This window comes from Delphinapterus leucas, chromosome 20 (genome assembly GCF_059928025.1).
Source record: "Delphinapterus leucas isolate spDelLeu-1000000601 "Yukka" chromosome 20, BTC_Dleu_Yukka2, whole genome shotgun sequence".
Classification (NCBI taxonomy): Eukaryota; Metazoa; Chordata; class Mammalia; order Artiodactyla; family Monodontidae; genus Delphinapterus; species Delphinapterus leucas.
This window is the reverse complement of record NC_143148.1, coordinates 11,015,301-11,035,487: the sequence shown is the minus strand read 5'-3', so window position 1 is coordinate 11,035,487 and position 20,187 is coordinate 11,015,301. Positions and strand designations below refer to the sequence as shown.

Below are 20,187 nucleotides of genomic sequence, written 5' to 3'. Positions count from 1 at the left end.
CCATTTGTTGAAATACTGAAAACCACTGCAGAAAACCAATCTTCAATATATATTTTTTAAATTTATTTTTGGTTGCGTTGGGTCTTCATTGCTGCACACAGGCTTTCTCTATTTGCAGTGAGCAGGGGCTACTCTTCATTGTGGTGCTTGGCTTCTCATTGCGGTGGCTTCTCTTGTTGTGGAGCATGGGCTCTAGGCATGCAGGCTTCAGTAGTTGTGGCATGTGGCTGAGTTGCTCTGCGGCATGTGGGATCTTCCTGGACCAGGGCTCAAACCCCTGTCCCCTGCATTGGCAGGCAGATTCTTAACCACTGCACCACCAGGGAAGCCCCCCAATCTTCTATATTAATATGCTATTAGCCTATCGCAACTGGCTCCTTGCCTCCTGCAGCCTCTGTTCTCAAGTTGGGTGGTTTTTTGAGGCCCCGTCTAGTTTTCCAAGGACTGTGTTCAGTAGAAATTGAACTATCTTGTGATTTTTTTTTCTGATGGTACAGACTGAAAAAACATGATTAACTTTACAACAACAGTAACTGCATAGTATACAATTGATTTTTTGGTCTGTCAGTGTTAAGGCAGGGTTTACTGTAACACTTTGAAAGTGTCACAAAGATTGTTTGTCCCTAGAAAAAAATTTTTTGGTTGACCTTGAACTTACTGATTTCTAAGTCTCTGCATTTTCATCCAGACTTTGAAATGTTTGCCTTCTAATTATTGTAGCATTTCTTCTATCAAAACTTCTTAGGTAGGGGCCATGCCATATTCTTCCCCCACATCCATGAGGCAAATACCCAGAAAACTTGTGGGAATTTGATAAAATTATCAAATGTATTATTGAGACAAGACTAACATTTATGTGCTTTTCCCTACTGGTAGCAGTAAAGCACGGTTTCAGGAAAGGAGTATATATCAGAATATATTAGATTGTACATCCCTTTGATCTAGAAATCATATAATTGGAAGTTATTGATTATGAGATTAAAATATCAAAAAATGAGCACCACCTCAATGATGTCACTGAATTTTTTAATGGAAATTAGTGTACAGCTGTAAGAATTTGAGTTTTGATATATTCCTATATTAATCTGAAGCCATTAAAATGATGACAGGGACTTCCCTGGTGGTGCAGTGGCTAAGAATTCGCCTGGCAATGCAGGGGACATGGGTTCGAGCCCTGGTCCAGGAAGATCCCACATGCTGTGGAGCAACTAAGCCCGTGCGCCACAACTACTGGGGCCTTGTGCCACAACTACTGAAGCCTATGTGCTTAGAGCCTGTGCTCCGCAACAAGAGAAGCCACTGCAATGAGAGGCCCGCGCACCACAACGAGGAGTAGCCCACACTCACTGCAACTAGGGAAAGCCCGCACGCAGCAACGAAGACCCCACACAGCCAAAAATAAATGAATAATTTTATTAAAAAAAAGAAAATTATGACAGATACCATAATGGCAGGAGATACACAATATGGGCTTTGAGAGATCACAGATTGTAGCCTTCATAGTATAATCAACCATAAATCTTTGTTAGTGTTTGTGTATGTGTGTGTGTGCACACATGTATGTGTACATGCATAAGATCATGTATAAAGGGATACTCTTCCAGAGTGGTTTTCCTAGGCAAGGAGCATTTTGTGGTATTTTTCCGTTTTATAACTTCATGTTATATTTTTTTCATTGAATAGTGAATATTGCCAAAGCAGGAAATTATTACAATAGAGTTTGAAAAAGTACTAAATAATTATCCCTTGCAGTTAAGACCTCATAATATGATTGTTCTATATTGTCATAAGGCATATAAGATCAAAATTACGGTATGAACTCTGGAAGCCAATTTCAAAAACAAAACAATTCTCAGATTATTTTGAGTACACAGAAAAATTGATGAGTTTCAACAATTGAAGCTTTATTATTTATGCTGTGCTTTAACTACAGATCCGTAATAGGGAGAGGGAAAATCCTGGAGCTAGAAACAAAAGTGGATGTACCTACATTGTGGAGGTTAAAAAAAAAAAAAAGTTTCTCTTGTTGAAAAGATGTGCATGAGGAGAGAACTGAGCATAATAGCAGAGGACCCTCTGCATGGGGAACCAGTAAGGACAAAGCAGGTTTGGATGCCATTCCATACTCAGACCAATGGTGGTATTTTTAGTACAGTTGGATAAAGGGCTTTATTTAGCAAGTTACAGTTGACCCTTGAACAATATGGGTTTGAACTGGGCAGGTCCACTTATATGCAGGGTGTTTTTGTTTGTTTGTTTGCGGTACGCGGGCCTCTCACTGTGGTGGCCTCTCCCGTTGCAGAGCACAGGCTCCGTACACGCAGGCTCAGCGGCCATGGCTCACGGGCCCAGCCGCTCCGCGGCATGTGGGATCTTCCCGGACCTGGGCACGAACCCGTGTCCCCTGCATCGGCAGGCGGACTCTCAACCACTGCGCCACCAGGGAAGCCCAGCAGCGTTTTTTTTAAAATAGTAGTTACTACAGTACTACATGATCTGTGGTTGGTTGAACCCATGGTTGCAGAATTGCAGATACAGAGGAACCACGCATATGGAAGTCTGACCATAAGTTATTTATATAGATCTGTCTATCCATCCATCCATCCATCCATCCATCTATAGAGAGAGAGGGAGTGAGTGCACGTGCTAGGTATTTACAGAAGTAGATATGGAAGTGTGAGGATATACAAACACACACGTGTATGTGGTGTATATAAGCATGTATATCCACGTTTCTATTTCAGGGCTGGAGCAAGGAAAGTATAGAATTATCCTGGAGAAAATTTGCTGTGCCAGAAAGTAGGAAAGAGTGGTGGGACATGTAAAAACATCCAGCTTGAAGAGACTCACACTGGGTAAATCTGAGCAATTTGAACATAAAATAAATAATTATCATACAGAATATGAATAAAAAAGAGGAAGGGAGGGAAGGAAGGGCTCTCATAATAGAATGCCAAGCCATAAATATATAGAAGGAATGATGTAATGTAAAAATCATTATTTACAGCCATTATAGTAATTATAGGTTCTGGCAAGAATAATCAATGAATTATAAAACTACTGGTTGAAAGTTTATGAGGAACAGGATGCTACAAAACCCAAAATATCTCTCCACAAAGTAGTATTAATCACAACAGGAAATACAGTAGGTATAAATTTGGTGAACACTACCTTAGCCAAGAGATGAACATTATCAATAACAGAACAAACCAACATTTTAGATCTCTGGGATACGATGTAGTGAGAAGGACGCAACGTTGCTTCAGTCTTATTACTGACAGAAATAAACAACCACATCTTATCACAAGGAAGCATCCAAGTTGAGAGTCTCCTATTTCACAGTTATGACCACAGGGAGCATAACTGACCAAAGGTCCCAGCTGCTGCTCTTAAATCCGTCACCACGTTCGCATGGAGGCCAGTCTTGCCCCGATTGCTCCTAGTCAACACAGCAGGGATCCTAAGGCAGGCCATTTCTTGGAGACCAGGATTCCTCTGTCCAGTGACCTTTTTTCAAGGACTCCCTGACAGCCTTGAAGGATTTTACTTAGATTACAAGGCAGTCTAGGATGATTTACCAAATCTTTCTTCCAAATCTTCACTCAGGGTCAGACTTGCACTATGAGCTCAGTTCTGCCAGCCTCCCAGAGCTCCCTGCCATTTTCTCTCCGATGTTTTCCCTAATAAAATATTTGTTCATTAAAGTCTTTCTCAGCACTTTGCCATCTAGTTCTTGGAGGACCAGGACAAACCCCAAACCCTAGAAACATCCCTTTTTGGCTCTTTCTAGTAACCTTCCTTTCCATATGGTAGCTGCCAATTTTTTAATGGTGTAGATTCACTTAGCCTATTTTGTACTTTATGTAAATGGAGTCATGTAATAGGTACTATTTTGTGTTGGCTTCATTTGCTCAACAGTATATCTATGACATTTATCCATATTGTTGGGAGTGGATAACTTTGATTCATTTTCATTGGTGGATATTATTGCAGTGTGTAAACATATCAAAATCTATTAATCCCATTATTGGTGGGTATTGGGTACTTTCCCATTCTTCGCTATCACAGTTAGTGGTGATGTGAGCAATCTAGAACGTGCCTTGTGCACTTGTTTGAGGGATATTTCTGTGGGTGGAACCAAAGGGTTATAGGGTATATGTTCAACTTTGGTAGATACAGTTGACCCTTGAAGAATGCATGGGCATGAGAGGTGCATCTGAGTCTTTTATTCCATAGATGTTTTTAAAATATCTCTCACTTTTGGCCCATTAGTGGTGCGTTTGGATTTACAGTGTTTCTTAACCTTAAAATAGTCCAATTTTTCAATTTTTTCTTTCACGGTTTGTGATTTTTTTGGTCTTAAGAAATTCTTCCTACTCCAAGGCAAAAAGGCTGTTATCTTACGTTTCTGTTTCTTTCCTAAAGCATCATTGTTTACATTTCAAATTTAAGTCTGCAGATCTTCTGAAATTTATATTTTTGTATCCTATGCTGTAATGATTAATATTTTCCCATATGGATATCCAGCTGAGAACCAATAGTTGACCTTTGGACAACATGGGTTTAAACTACACAAGTGGACTTATACGAGGATTTTTTTCAATAGTAAATACTGCACTACTACACGATCCAAGGTTGGTTGAATCCTCAGATGCAGAATTGCCGATTATGGAGAAACCATGTACGTACAGAGGACTGACTATAAGTTATACTTGGATTTTCAACTTAGCAGAGGGTTGGCATCCCTAACCCCCTTGAACCCTAGTTCAAGGATCAACTGTATTAACAAGACTTTTCCCTCTCTGCTGCAGTGTTTTCTTTCTTTTTTCTTTTGGCCGTGCTGCGTGGCTTGCAGGATCTCAGTTCCCCGACCAGGGATTGAACCAGGGTCACCACAGTGAAAGCGCTGAATCCTAACCACTAGACCACCAGGGAACTCCTTGCAGTGTTTTCTTTTTACACGTTGTTATAATGTCTGTTTCAACATGGATTTTGATGTCTATTATCTTGTCTATCCTTGAGCAAACACCAGACTATCTTATATTGTAGATTTATAGTAAGATTTAATGTGACTAATATCTTTCTTTCCATTCTTCTTTCAGATTGTCCCAGCTCTTCTTTTAGCTCTTTGCTTTTCCACATAATATTTATAAACATCTCATCAATCTCCAAGGGAAAAAATGCTGATATTTTTATTGGGGTTTGATTGAGCCTATAGATCATTTTGGGGATTACTGATATCTTTGTAATATTGAATCTTCAAGCCATGAATATCATTATTTTTAAGAATTTCTCTTGGAGAAAAATTAAAGTGGATCCCATGTAATAAAATGTACATAAATAGACTCCAAAATATTTAAAGGACCTACATGTGAAAGGTAAGTCTAGAAAGTTAATTTTTAAAAGGTAGAAATATATTTTTTCATCTGAGGAGTTTCAGAAGCACAGATATTAAGAAATTATTTTTTTATTATCTTATATCTTATAATTAAAGATTTCTATTCCATGAAGAACACAATAGAAAAATTTTAGAAACACGTGCCCAATTAGGAAAGGATACTTGTAATTGGTAAAACTGAAAAGGTATTAATAATCAGAATATGTAATAGAAATGAGGAAGAAAATGATAGCATCCACATTAGAAAATGGGGCAAAAGGTTTAAGTAGACATTTATAGATGAAGCTACCAAGCATTTGAAAAAAAGATCAAACTTATTAGAAGTCAGAGAAATTTAACTAAAGATACTATTATACATTTAATACACTAGCAAAACAGGGTGATGAGTCGTCCAAATGAAGGTAAATGGTTGCACAAAAACCTGACGTGCAACTCTTGGTAATCTGGACTTGGTGTAGTCATTCAGGAGGTCAATCTGGCTATATTATTAAAGTATACACATTTGCTCTGAAATAATTTCACTCGGGTATGTATTCCAAAGAAATTCTCAGATACGTCTATAAACAGAAATGTAAGAAGATGTTTATTTTATTGTTATTGGCATGGCAGTTGGAAGAGTACAGGTAAAATGTGGGTGCAGAAAATGGAATTCTACGAAACAAATTAGATGGATGGGTGAATCTTAAAAATATACTCCTGAATGAAGGAAATAAACACCAGAATGAATTTTATGACACAATATTATTTATATAAATTGAAAATATACACAAGAGCACATTTTGCACAAGAACACACCCAAAAGAAAACACATCAAACAAACTAGAATGGTAGCTTATGGGGTAGAGAAGGGAGTGGAGGGTGCCATAGGGAACAGGAGGTGAATAAATAAAACTTTTAATCATGTTACCATATTTCATCATTCTATATCCAAGATTTCAATTTACTTGTAGTGGAAAGAAATCCTGTGTGCTATGTTGGCTTAAGTCAGGAATAGTTCTTGGAGGATATTTTCCTGAAAGAATTTGGAGCAAATTTTTGGAAAAATCTTTGTTTATACCATGGATGATCTTTTTTGTTTTTTGTTTGTTTTGTTTTCTGTTTAATTTTTGTTTTTGTGGGTGTGTGTGAGATCTACTTTATTTTGTTTTGTATTTCATTAATCTGATCTTATTTTTTTCCGTCTGCCTTCTTCAGTTTTATTATTCATTTATTAACTTCCTGAGATGGATGTTTTTCCGAATCAATTTTCAACTTCCTTTCTACTTTAATATATGCTTTTAAGGCTCAATATTTCCCTCTATATATGTGTTAAATTGGCCCTGGAGACACACACACACACACACACACACACACACACACACCTGGAGACACACACACACACATACACACACACACACACCTTTGTGGGACATGTAGTCCAGAGCTCGTGCCGGTAGACACACCCGCACCCACCCTTGCATTCTGGGACATGTAGTCCAGAACTCGTAAACTCGTGTAGTCCCATATACTGCAGCTACAGTAACGCCTCGCTGTAAACGTTTCCCCGCGGAATTCTGGGAAATGTGGTCCAGGAGCTCCGGGTTAGTCGCAGGCACTTCCGCCCCAGGAGGACAACGTAGCAGCCATCTTTTGCCTGATTATGGTGTTTCAGGTCGGCTCTTCACGACCCATTCAAGCTTCCTCGACATGCGCCTGGGGCCAACCTTTCCAGACCTTTCATTTGTGGAGAAAGAGGAGGAGCGGCTAAAAGCGGAGGTTTGAGGGCCTAGAGTGGTGATATACGTCCCCCGGGCGGAGCTTCTTTGCGTTTGGTAACGTACTCGGGATGGGGTGGGCTCAGGTCGTGCCTCCTGGGGTTTGAGGGTCTCCCCGGTTTTCTTCACCCTTAACCTGACCCCGTCCCCCACGTATGAGCTAGCCCTACCACTTCATACGACGTCACATTGCGTGAGTTGCTTAACTCCTCTGTGCCTCCGTTGCTGTTCGGTAAAAGGGGGAAAAAAGGAATGCTTTCTTAATATAGTGTTGTGAGAAAAAACGAGATAGCACAAGTAAAAGGTCTACAACTACCTGATACATTATTGTTATTAATACTACTCTAATAAGGGAGGCACCCATTTCGCAGCGGGATTCTGTGAGCCCAGGAAGCTGAATTGTCCTGGACTCCTCGCCTGTTTTGGGAGGAGAGGACTATCTAGCTGGTACGGGGGCGGAAGGGGCTGCGGTATGAATTATTGGGGATGGAAACACAGCCCTGGTATTTCACAGTCTCCTTTCCTTCTCCAGCCCTGACTTCTCAAAAAGCACTGCACGGAGGAAGAGGCAACAGAGCCCTACGTGAGTAGGACTTGGCATTCTTCTACTTAAGATATTCATATAAATTGTAGAACGTATGGGACATGGGTAACGATTATAACTGAGCCTTAGTCACTAATTTCCATTCTAAAAGCTTTATGCAAATGAACACATTTCCATCAGGCAGTGGCTCTGTGAATTGGTACTGCTGTTTTCTCTAACGATGAGGAGATGGGGGCAGGGAACACAACCCTGTTGGCCCATCCTCACCCAGATGGTAGGAGGCAGAGCTGGGGTTGGGACCCAGGCAGTTTGAGTCCAGCACCTGAGTTTGCTAATCCCTTTGGTATATTCTCTTTGAGCATAAGGTACTGGCTAGAATCATATCATGAAAGTAGGTTGGGACCTTGAGAGCAAGATTTAGGCTATTTTATGAGGTTTTTTTTTTGCGGTACGCGGGCCTCTCACTGTTGTGGCCTCTCCTGTTGAGGAGCACAGGCTCCGGATGCCCAGGCTCCAGATGCGCAGGCTCAGCGGCCATGGCTCACTGGACCTAGCCGCTCTGCGGCATGTGGGATCTTCCTGGGCCGGGGCACGAACCCGTGTCCCCTGCATCAGCAGGCGGACTCTCAACCACTGCGCCACCAGGGAAGCCCTATTTTATGAGTTTTTAAGATAGTTTTCTCAACTCGGTCATTTATTTTATTTCAAATAATATGTATATCATAGAAATAGCATAACCATTATGGAAAAATGTGGATAAATACATAAAGAAAAATTTTAATTATCTATAACTTTAGGATGTAAAGATAACAGTTGTTAATGTTTTAGTGCCTTTTTGTCTGGTTACTCTTTGTGTATGTTTCTGTGTAGTGGAGGCTGTTTTGTGTGGGACTGATGTTACACTGCAGTGCTACTCAAATTGTGGTCCACAAACCAGCGGCACTGGCATCACTTGGATAGAAATGCCCAGCCTTGAGCCCCATTCAAGACCTTCTGATTTATAATTTCTGCATAGGGGGCCCAGGAGGCTGCATTCCAACAAGATCCCGCAGTAATTCACATGCACGTGAAAATTCGAGAAGCTCAAGAGAGGGTCTTTTCTGGAAACTGAGGCCGAGCAAATTGACCCTGCTGGGTGTCACAGATAAAACTGAGCTGGATTCACCAAAGCCCTACTTAGTCCAATGATTTTATTCCCCCACTAGTTATTGTCAACTGTCAGGGCCCCTTTCAAAATCCTGAATTGAGCAGAAGACAGCTAGCAAGTGTAGAGTCAAAATGCAGGTCGTTAGATATATATCTTTCCCAGGCTTTGGGGAGTGGAATCATTGCCATCTTTTGTACTAGATCGAACCCCGGCCCCCTGCATTGGGAATGTGGAGTCTTATCCACTTATTTCTTATCCACTTATTTCTTAAGCTCCCATTTATTTTCTTAAACTTTCCTATGTTTATTATGATATAATTACAATTCAGATTCCTGTCTCTTTTAATTTGAATTAGGTATGGACTGTCAAACTATTTTTTATTGTTGTTGCAGAATCCTGGCTTTTATTAGTTCTCTTTACCTCTGTGCATAATTGTCAAAACGGTACTTCCTGTTTAAAAAGAAACAACGTATTTTTATACCTTTTGTAAAAAGTTGTCCATGTCAATTTAAATGTTATTGTTGCAGTAACAAAATCTTTAGGAAGACAAGCAGAGCTTTTCAGAAGTCTAAAGACTCTCACATAACAGGGCAACAACTGTGACCTCCACATGTCTGACAGTGTTCTGCTGGTAGAAGTCACATCTCTAAGGATAATTTCTAACTAAAATGTCATCTGCTTCACCGCAGTTGCTAAGAAATAAGAAACCCTGACGATGGTGTTCTCAGAGCTTTCTACCTTACAACGATCTCACGAGGTGGATGCCATTGTTCTCCCCCACCTGCAGATGACAGAACTGAGGCGAAGAGATGTTAATAACTTGCCCAGGATGACACTGCTAGTGAATGGCGTAGCCTGATCACAGCCCATGCATATTGACTCCAAAACCTACTCTTACTTACATGGTCTCTGTTTACACCATACCCAGAATAAGAATGACCACTGTGGAAGCTGCAGGCACACTGTGAGGGGGCCACTGTGTGTGGATGGGCAGGTCATTCCTCACACAGCCACTGAGAGGGGTCACGGGGGCATCTGGTATCCGTGTGGGGCTCTGCTCATCAAGCATAATCAGCTCTAGCCACCCCGAGGACTGGGAGCCTTGGTAATTCACAATGAGCACCACGTGGGTTAGTGACTTTTTTTTTTTTTTAACCAGTTTCCGTTGACTTCTTTCTTCTTTCCCTGTCTATCTTGCTAGGACTCTGCACTTCCCCAGAAGGAGAGAGAAAATGAGCACATTCCAGGTGAGTAGAGCTTGCCTTTCTTGCTGTTAAAAACGCCATTTTTGTACTCAGATTGGACACAGGTTTTCCTCTTTTTTTTTTTGATTGGAGTATAGTTGATTTACAGTGTTGTGTTAATTTCAGGTGTACAGCAAAGTGATTCAGTTATACATATATATACATATATTTTCAGATTCTTTTCTCTTATAGGTTATTACAAAATATTGGGTATAGTTCCATATGGGTTTTTCTCTTTCAAGGAGAGTCTAAGCATATGAGGACCTGAGTATGCCATGTGTGCTTTTTTAAAAATTCCTGTTACATTTAATTGGTTTCGGTTTTAATTTTTGTTTTATTTCATCATTTTTTTATTTCACAAGTAAAAGAAAAATTAAGGGAAATGAAGGACAGCTTCCACTTTACTGCTTACCTGCTTACAAATTAGCTGCTTTTATATTTCTGTAGTCTTCTCATCATATGTATTCATAGCTGTGTATTTGTATTTATAACATAGATACAGTTTTAAATTGTTTTTTTCATTTAATACTAGCTAACATTCACTTTTAATTGCTTTATCATGTTCCCACAAACTTATACACCTATTTTTTAAACTATTCTTTATTCACAGACATTTAGTTTAAAGACTTTTACTGTTTTAGGAACACTACAGTGACAGTGTTCCTGATTTAACCTTTTTACCAAAATATCTGTTCTGAAGAATATTGCCTCTTTTTGCCCTTAACATACTAGGTTTAGGTATTCAGAATTGAAGAGGTATGTTTTATATGTGGTGCCTTGGATGTTTTTTGGTAGAATATCCAAATACGGCACAGCACAGCAGGATCAAACTGCTGCTTCACGCAGAAAAAATAACGTATTGTTAGAAGTTTTCTCATGACCAGAGTTAGATTCAGTCTTCCTCATGTTTGAGTCAGACCCTTTGTGTATTTTATTTACTGGTTTGTTTCTTTTTCCATCTTATTTTTTTTTCTAATCAGAGTAATACATGACCTTAGTTTAAAAAGTCCAGTGGTACTTAAAGCACTTGTCACTGCATAGACACCTCAGAACAATTGTATAAAGAGGTGCTTGGTTTCATCTTTGTTTTAAATATAAAGAATAGGGGTTGTGAAAAAAGGAGGAACCAACTCAGACTCACCCAGAAAACCAAGGGTCTGGAGTCAGAGTATTGCATTCAAGCAAAAGACAGAAACGGGGAAAGAGAGTTTTCATTCAGAGACCTGGCATGGCCTTTTGGTTAATTTCCACGTATAACACTCCTTCTCAGCTGGTTCCCACCTCAATGAGAAAGCAGGTGCCATCAAATACTGCCGGGATTAAATCGGTAACTGTTTCTGGGGCGCTTGGCAATAATTATTAAAAAGTGAAAGCTTTTTAGTTCAGGATCCAGTGGTTAGAATTCTAGGGAGTTTACTTATGAGTTGTCTGAGAGCCCCAGGTAAATACACAAAGCTTTCTGTTTCATAGCCGCACGTCTGGTGAGGCTGAGGAAAGTCAGTGTGTGGCATTGGCAGGATGGAAGGAGCGGGTGCTGGGGAGTCTGCCCACCGCACAGGAGCCGGAGCAACTTCCCACCCTCCTCCTCTCCTCGGGGCTGCCCCTCTTCCACTGGCCACTGGGTATAAGATTGAGGTGGTGTTGTTTGTCGTAGGAGGCGGTGACTTTCAAGGACGTGGCCGTGGCCTTCACAGAGGAGGAGCTGGGGCTGCTGGACTCGGCCCAGAGGAAGCTGTACCAGGATGTGATGGTGGAAAACTTCCGGAACCTGGTCTCAGTGGGTGAGGACAGCCTTTCTCTGCGAGCGTCTTTGTGACCTTGGTGTTTCAAGGCTTTGGGCCTTTTGAGATGGTTCCCTGAGTTTGGGGACCAGACTTTTACAATTCCTGTGGGACACGAGAGGATGTCTCTGGTCTTTCTAAACAGTGTGTTTCAGGTCCTTTTCATTTATTTTGTAAAAGAACTGTAAATCGACAGTATCTTGTTGTACCTTGTGTATTCTTTTTCAGATTTCCCTCCCTGCCATTAGTGGATTATAAAGCCAATTTATTGAGCCCTACGTGTGATTTTTTAATGAAATAAAATAGTATAGAAAATATCAGAGTTTCTTAGGAAGAGTACAACACATTGCAGCAAAAACTGTGGGCGATGGCATGAGTGGTGTGAGAGCCAGTGGGAACAGAGTTCATGAAAATAGACATTGGTTAGAAATAGGTCATTCAAGCTTCATTGTAGTAATGTATACTTCTACATGTGTATCTAGGTTGTGAAATAAATGCTGTTTCTTCAATGGGTCATGATACAAAGTTTGAAAAACACGGCTTTCAGTATCTTGAATATGCAGTTGGAACTCAAATTTCTAGTAAACTTTAGCTCTAGCCCGTTCATGTTAACTTGTGACTTTGCATGTTCTCATTCTTCAGATGAGATACAAAACATATAGAAAGAGAAGAGAGGCTTTGGTTGATGAATTCAGCAACGCAGATAGAAATTTAGGTAAGAACCAAGCAGTCGTGAGTTCTTGTGGTTAGCTCGCTATCTGTTTTGCTTCTCACCAGCCCTGTGCTGTCCATCACCTGGTCCCAGTTGGAAATCTCTTTCCAGGATTATTGCATAGTCTTTGTACTGGTCACCTGTTCCCACCCTTCTCCTCCCACAGTTTGTTCTTCAAGTGGCAAAGTGATCTTTTGTAACTTTAAGTCAGGTTATGTTCTTGTTTCAAAATTCTCTTGTGGCTTCTTTTACTTAGAATAAAAACCACTTAAAGTGGCCTCTAGAGTCTTCTGTGGGTTGCTGTTTGTTCCCCACTACCTCCCTGAATACATCACCTCTCCTCCCTCTTACCCTGTCTTTTCCAGACCTGCAAAGGATGCTTCTGCCACAGAGCGTTTTCCTTTGTCCTTCTCTCTGCCTGGAATACTCTTTCACCTGTAATCTTTTAGACCTCTTTACTTCTTTCAGTCAGTCACCTTAAAGATGATGAGAGGGCGGTCCTCTGACCACCCTATGGAAAATACAGTCCTCTCTTTCTTACTCTCTCTGCCCTGCTTTGTTTTGTCTCTAAGCGTTTCACTCATGTACATTTTTGTTCACCTGTTTGTCACCTCTCTTTCTTCCACTGGAGGGTAATCCAGGAGTGGAGGAGGAATTTGGTCTGTTATGTTTATTGCTCACTAGCCTCAGTGCTTAGCATAGTCTTGGTACATGACAGGGACTCTTAAATATTTCTTGAATAAACGAATGAGTTAATGGATAGAGAAATTAGCCTTCCATGAAAATAGCTAGTAGGCGGTGAACAAATCCGAGTGAATAAGGGATATTGCCAAATGTTGTTTTGTCTTCAAATGAATTCCTAGCCTAATTCTAACTTCTCAGGTGCCCATGATGTGTGTATGTGTGTGTTTGCCTTTCTGTACAAGTTGGCCCTCATCAACTTGCACAAAAAACATGTATAGAACCTGTAATTATAACCAAACTGAGTAAAATGCTTTCCCTGTGACTTTCCTTGAGCTCTTAGTAGCAGAGCATATTCATTTGGGGAGGAAATACTGTTTTGAATGAGGATTCTTATGTCTACTTCTTAGGTAGCTCTCGCATAGAAGGAAAGAAAATTCCATTTCCTTATCCTTTATACCCGGGGAGAACAGGTCTCAGAAAACAGCCAGCTGGTGAGTTAGCCTTTCCCTTAAAAGATTTGCCCCGATGCGTCCCATTTGCTTCCTCCAAAGCCCACTTCACTAGTAAGAAATCGATCTTTGTTAGCTCTACAAATATTTTGTGTGTGTGTGTGTGTGTGTGCATTTGTATGTATCTTGTAGAAGGCATTTTAGATAATGTCACCTTGAGTGCTTTGATCATTCTTTAATAGTTTCTAGTCTGTTTCTTCTCAATACTTCTCACAAGCTGTGGAATTTATTCCCAGCTCACTCATAAACCCCATTCTTCACTTTGGAACTCATTCTTGTTAAAGACCAATGTATCTGTGTCCAAAAATTTCCCATGCTGTTTTTAAAGAGACAGCATTCTTCCCTAGCCTCTAAATTTTGACTCCTACTTGGCAGGGGGAGTGTGGGAACGTATTAGGCAGCACAAATGCCTCAGAAGGATCCAGTGCATAGGTCTTCATGCTTTTTTTTACCCCCACTGATTCTTAGAACCTTTTTTAAAAATTAATTAATTTATTTTTGGTTGCATTGGGTCTTCGTTGCTGCACATGGGCTTTTCTCTAGTTGTGGCGAGTGGGAGCAGCTCTTTGTTGTGGTGCGCAGGCTTCTCATTGCAGTGGCTTCCTTATTGCAGAGCACGGGCTCTAGGCATGTGGGCTTCAGTAGTTGTGGCACACGGACTCAGTAGTTGTGGCTCACGGGCTCTAGAGTGCAGGCTCAGTAGTTGTGGCTCACGGGCTTAGTTGCTCCGTGGCATGTGGGATCTTTCCGGACCAGGGCTCAAACCTGTGTCCCCTGCACTGGCAGGCAGATTATTAACCACTGTGCCACTGGGGAAGTCTCGATTTTTAGCACCTTTCATATTTTCCTCAGCACTAACCCCCTTGGTGTACTGCCACCTCTGGTGCAGCCTTTCAACTTAAGCAAAACTGTACTTTCCAGTCCTTTTCCTGCATCTGATACCTGACTTGCAAAAGCTCTTTCGCTTCTCTGACTTGGTTCAAACTTAACCTGGGATTCAGAATTGTAGAGAATCCTAGAAATCAAACTGAGTTCACCTGTGCATGCATTTCTTGAGCCCTGACTAACTGCCAGGCACTGTTAAAGCTGTGAGCACAGCAAAATGCTTGTCTTTATTGATACTGTATTGTGGTAGGAATGACATGTAATTTTTGAAAGATGATTTAAATGGTATGTCAGATGGTAGTCATTTGGTTTTAAATGGGTTTCATTAATGCTAAGTATTTAGGAGTTTAATGGACCATCTCTTGGTTTCTGTTAGTATATAAACCAGAGAGCTTCATTTGTCATGTGAAAGATAAGCTGAACCATCCTGAGGTTCATTAAAGTCTCATACTGTGTCTTAAGTGTAAAATCTTGAATCTTTGAACAAAGCTTTCACGTGTCCACATCTCTGAATTCTCTGTCCTTATAGAAGAAAACAATCAAAGTGAGTTGAGGGCCGTTCAAGACAGAGGATCACGTGAAGAGCTTTCCTGCTGGCAAATCTGGCAACAAATTGCAAATGACTTAACCAGATGCCAAGACTCCATGATAAATAGTTGTCAGTTCCACAAACAAGTTGATTCCCCCTGCCAGATTGGGGCAGGACTCTCTATTCAAATTTCTGAAGATGAGAACCATATATTAAATGATAAAGCAGGTGATCCCAGTAATACTGGAAATCCAAGGTTTGCCACTTTGAGAGCCCAAGATTCTTGGAGGAAAACTTCATTGACTGAGTCACAGAATTATCAGAATAGACACCAGCAAATTTCCATGAAAAATAAACTGTGTCAGTGTAAAGAGGATGTTGACACCATCAGTTGGATTTCACATCACCTTGATGCTCACGGAGTACACAAGGATCAAAAATCTTACGGCTACAGTGATTATAGAAAAGATAGCATGAGGGTTTCAACACTGGATCAGAATACTATGATTCACACAGGACAAAAACCTTACCAGTGTAATGAATGTAAAGAAACCTTCATCGATCTCTCCACCTTTGATCTTCACCAGCAATTACACTCAAAAGAGAAGTCTCATATGTGCAGTGAGTGTGGAAAAGGCTTCCGTTACAGCTCGGTTCTTCATATTCATCAGAGAGTTCACGTGGGAGGAAAACACAGTGAGTGTGATGAGTGTGGCAAGGAGTTCAGTCAGAGCTCACAGCTGCAGACTCCTCAGAAAGTCCACACTGTAGAGAAACCGTTCAAATGTGGGGAATGTGGGAAAGGCTTCAGTCGTAGGTCAGCACTTACTATTCATTGTAAAGTCCACACGGGAGAGAAACCTTACAATTGTGAGGAGTGTGGGAGGGCCTTCAGTCAGGCCTCTCACCTTCAGGACCATCAGAGAGTCCACACTGGGGAGAAACCTTTCAAATGTGACACATGTGATAAGAGCTTCAGTCGGAATTCACACCTTCAGTCCCATCAGAGAGTCCATACGGGAGAGAAACCATACAAATGTGAGGAGTGTGGGAAGGGCTTCATTTGTAGCTCAAATCTATACATTCATCAGAGAGTCCACACAGGAGAAAAACCCTACAAATGTGAGGAATGCGGGAAAGGCTTTAGTCGGCCTTCAAGTCTTCAGGCCCATCAGGGAGTCCACACTGGAGAGAAATCATATATATGTAATGTGTGTGGTAAAGGCTTTACTCTGAGTTCAAACCTTCAGGCACATCAAAGAGTCCATACAGGAGAGAAACCATACAAATGTAATGAGTGTGGGAAGAGCTTCAGGAGGAACTCCCATTACCAAGTTCATCTGGTTGTCCACACAGGGGAGAAGCCCTATAAATGTGAGGTATGTGGGAAGGGCTTCAGTCAGAGTTCATATCTTCAAATCCATCAGAAGGCCCACAGTGTAGAGAAACCTTACAGATGTGAGGAGTGTGGACAGGGCTTCAATCAGAGTTCACGACTTCAGATCCACCAGCTGATCCATACCGGTGAGAAGCCATACAAATGTGAAGAGTGTGGGAAGGGATTCAGTCGTAGAGCAGATCTTAAAATTCATTGCAGAATCCACACCGGAGAGAAACCGTATAATTGTGAGGAGTGTGGGAAAGTCTTCAGGCAGGCCTCAAATCTTCTGGCCCATCAGAGAGTCCACAGTGGAGAAAAACCATTCAAATGTGAAGAGTGTGGGAAGAGCTTTGGTCGGAGTTCACACCTTCAAGCCCATCAAAAAGTCCATACTGGAGAAAAGCCATACAAATGTGAGGAGTGTGGGAAGGGCTTCAAGTGGAGCCTGAACCTCGACATGCATCAGAGGGTCCACACAGGAGAGAAACCGTATAAGTGTGGGGAGTGTGGGAAGCACTTCAGTCAGGCCTCAAGTGTTCAGCTTCATCAGAGTGTCCATACTGGAGAGAAGCCATACAGATGTGACAGATGCAGTAAGGTCTTCAGTCGGTCTTCACAGCTACAGTCTCATCAGAGAGTGCACACAGGGGAGAAGCCTTACAAGTGTGAGACCTGTGGTAAGAGCTTCAGTTGGCGCTCCAATCTAACAATTCATCACAGAATCCATGCTGCTGATAAATCCTATAAAAGTGATAGGAGTGGTAAGACCATCAGAGAGCCCACACACGAAAAAATTTCCATAAAATGATTAAAAAAACAAAAAACAAAAAACAACCCAGGTGTCATGTGAATTCTTCCAGTCATCAAGTTCAAAAGAAAAACAAATCATTTGTTTCATTAAAGTCAGTGTTTCAACCATAGCTCAACATGTCCCAGTAGTCAGGAGGCCACACAGCAGAGAACCCTGGTAAATGGTGTAGTAAGTTTGAACTTTGACCTCTATTAAATATTAAGGGAGAAGCCTTAGTATGAGTTTTAGCAGGCCTTGTACAAAAAAATATGATGGACATGCCAAAATTTATGCCCATTACAACATAAACTCCACGAATGCAGAGACGTTTGTTCTGAATCTACAGTCTGAACATTGTCAGCTACTTCGTAGGTGCTCGATATTTGTCCAATTAATGAGGAAAAACTTTTTGAAAATTATGTTGCAATCCCCTCCAAAATTTCATAAAAATTTGTATTCAGAGCAGTTAACCTAAATGTGGCCTTAAAAGTAATTCAGGGAGACAAAAAGTTGAAGTGTTAGAAAACCACTCAGTATTGCAATTTGTAATATGATTGTGGCATCATCCTGTTATAATTAGCTCCATTTGTCTCTCCCCAGCCTCGCTTCTAGTTGGATCTTATCTTGGACTTTGTCTAATATTCTGTTAATTTTTTACAGTACAAATTCAGTTATCTTTTGTGACAGTATAGATTTACTGAAAATGGATTGTTCATCTTGCAATACAGAAAACATACTGTCGACCCTTTTATCAAGAATGTCAAGGCAGAGGTTTAAGTGTCAGAAAGAGTTACTAATGACAGTGACAGAGGACAAACATTTCTTAGTAAATGAAATGACCGTTGGTTTCTTATTCACCACATTTCCATCTAGGTTTTGATGTGATTGTCTCCCAAGGGTTTTAGCATTACTTTCATCAAGACTTCTTAAGTAGAGAAAAGAGGCTGTTTGAAGTAGATTACTTTTGTCAAGTTCTGTATCTCCTTACTCCTTCTCTCTGGCCTGAGATAAAAATTATTTGTTGAAATTTGGTAATTTCATCAAACATTTATTCAGTGACTGACGTGCACACTTTTTCCTAGCGGTGGATTGAAAAATTGATTTTCAAAGTGAAGTTGGTGAGTATATATCAAAATATAGAACATATATCCCTTTGATATAGAAATCATAGAATAGGACCTTATAATTAGGAAATTCAAATAGAAAAGATGAGTAGCACGTCAATGTTACTAAATTTTGTAAAAGTGAAATATTCAATAGGAATTTCTTTATATTTTAAGATACTTATGTAATAACAGATCTGTTAAAATGATGGTATAAACTTAATGACAGAAGCATGTAACAGTTTAATGTATTTTAGGTACATCACATACCTTAATCAAACACGTATGTGTGTGTGTTAATGCATCCTATCATCTATAAAGGGATATTCACCCTTATGTAAACAGTGGCAAGATTTTCAGGGTTTTTTTCCACATTTAACTTCCATATTTTAAATTTTTCATTGAGCATCAATTTTCCAATAAAATACTGTTATTTTTATAGTAACATAGGTAGTAAAATAATGTAAAATATATTAAAAATTACTAAGAACATATTAATCCCTCAGTAAAAAATCCTATCATCATGAGGTATATATATATGAACAAAATTAAGGAATAGACTTCTAGAAATCAGTTATAAAAAGAAAAAATTTATATGGTTATTCAGAGATACAGAATATTAGTCAGTGTAACTGTATAATTAATGCATTTGAAGTTTAGCATAAATCCATGCAGCCCAGAATATTGTTTTAATTCCAACAGTAGAGATTTACACACCCTAGTTCTCCCCGTCAGACTTCCTTACTGGGTGAATGGATAGAGAGCCTGGGGTACCAGCTTGTCCTTTCAAGTGCTTGGTCTGACTGGGGAAGTAGTTGGGTCATTCCAGACACTATGACACAGAAAACCGTTAGCTGTGGGAAAAACGGAATTTACCTTCCACCAAATTTTTTTAAATTGTTTACAAAGTAACAGTGATTGGGCAAATCCTGAAGATAGAGAGTGGAAATAGGTAAGTTTTAGAGTAAAATTTATCAACGATTCCCTAAGGAAAAATGTGCATAGGGAAGAAACCGAGAATGATGGGAACAAGTTGCTAAGGAGGAGGTTTGCATACCATTTCCTACTTCTTAGTCATTTCACTGATGTTTAACACTTACTTGGTTAAAGGGCTTTACTCAGCAAAAGATGTATCTAATGTGAGAGGCAGGTTTCCAAGATTGGCTTCCTAGACCACACCTTCACATGTGTATGTAAAGTCCATGCTACCGCAAATTGCACTGCATTAGATGTCAGAAATCCTAGGCCTTTCATGTTTTGTTTTGTTTTGTTTGGTAGATATCAGGGTAGCCCACCAACTCTCAAGGTAATTTGTAGTTTAGTGAGTTAAGTCAAGGGTTGGAAAACTACCTCCTGTGAGCCCAATCTGGCTCATTGCCTTTAAAGCTTTATTGGAACATAAAAGCTCTTTATTGGCCCATCCATTTATTTACCATCTTTGAATGTTTCCCATTGTGCTGACAGTGTTTAGTGGTTGTGACGAGCACTGTGGCCCACAAAACCTAAAATACTTACTTTCTGGCCCTTCAGAGAAAAAGTCTGTCGATCCCTGTGGTAAGCCCAAAAGGTTTGTCTCTGTAAGTGAAAGACCACAAGTAGAGCAGAACTTAGACTTGGTTCAGTGAGGATTCCAGAGAGGTCTCCTTCTTGATTCTCATATCTGCCCTTCTGGTTGGCCTTGTTCTTTAGTTTGGTTCAAAGACAGTGGTAGCAACTAGGGACTACC

General features: G+C 40.4%; 1 protein-coding gene across 2 annotated transcripts; it reads left to right on the top strand.

The window, feature by feature from the left end:
- Positions 1 to 123: 123 nt before the first annotated feature.
- On the top strand, positions 124 to 17,385 carry LOC149744590 (uncharacterized). 2 transcript variants are annotated; one of them, XM_022585447.3, is made up of 5 exons: positions 124 to 7,153; positions 7,685 to 7,735; positions 10,045 to 10,090; positions 11,742 to 11,868; positions 15,188 to 17,385. In XM_022585447.3, exons 3-5 carry the CDS (start codon positions 10,076 to 10,078, stop codon positions 17,374 to 17,376), a joined length of 2,331 nt encoding a protein of 776 aa, XP_022441155.1. In that variant the 5' UTR covers positions 124 to 7,153; positions 7,685 to 7,735; positions 10,045 to 10,075; the 3' UTR covers positions 17,377 to 17,385. The 2 variants fall into 2 exon arrangements, with proteins under 2 accessions (XP_022441155.1, XP_022441154.1); XM_022585446.3 differs by having other exon boundaries at positions 124 to 7,209.
- The last annotated feature ends 2,802 nt before the right edge of the window (positions 17,386 to 20,187 follow it).

Excerpts from the sequence above, each read along its gene's own strand:
- LOC149744590 (XM_022585447.3), top strand. Across the intron at positions 11,869-15,187 it reads CCGGAACCTGGTCTCAGTGG|AAGAAAACAATCAAAGTGAG; the intron begins GTGAGGACAGCC and ends CTGTCCTTATAG.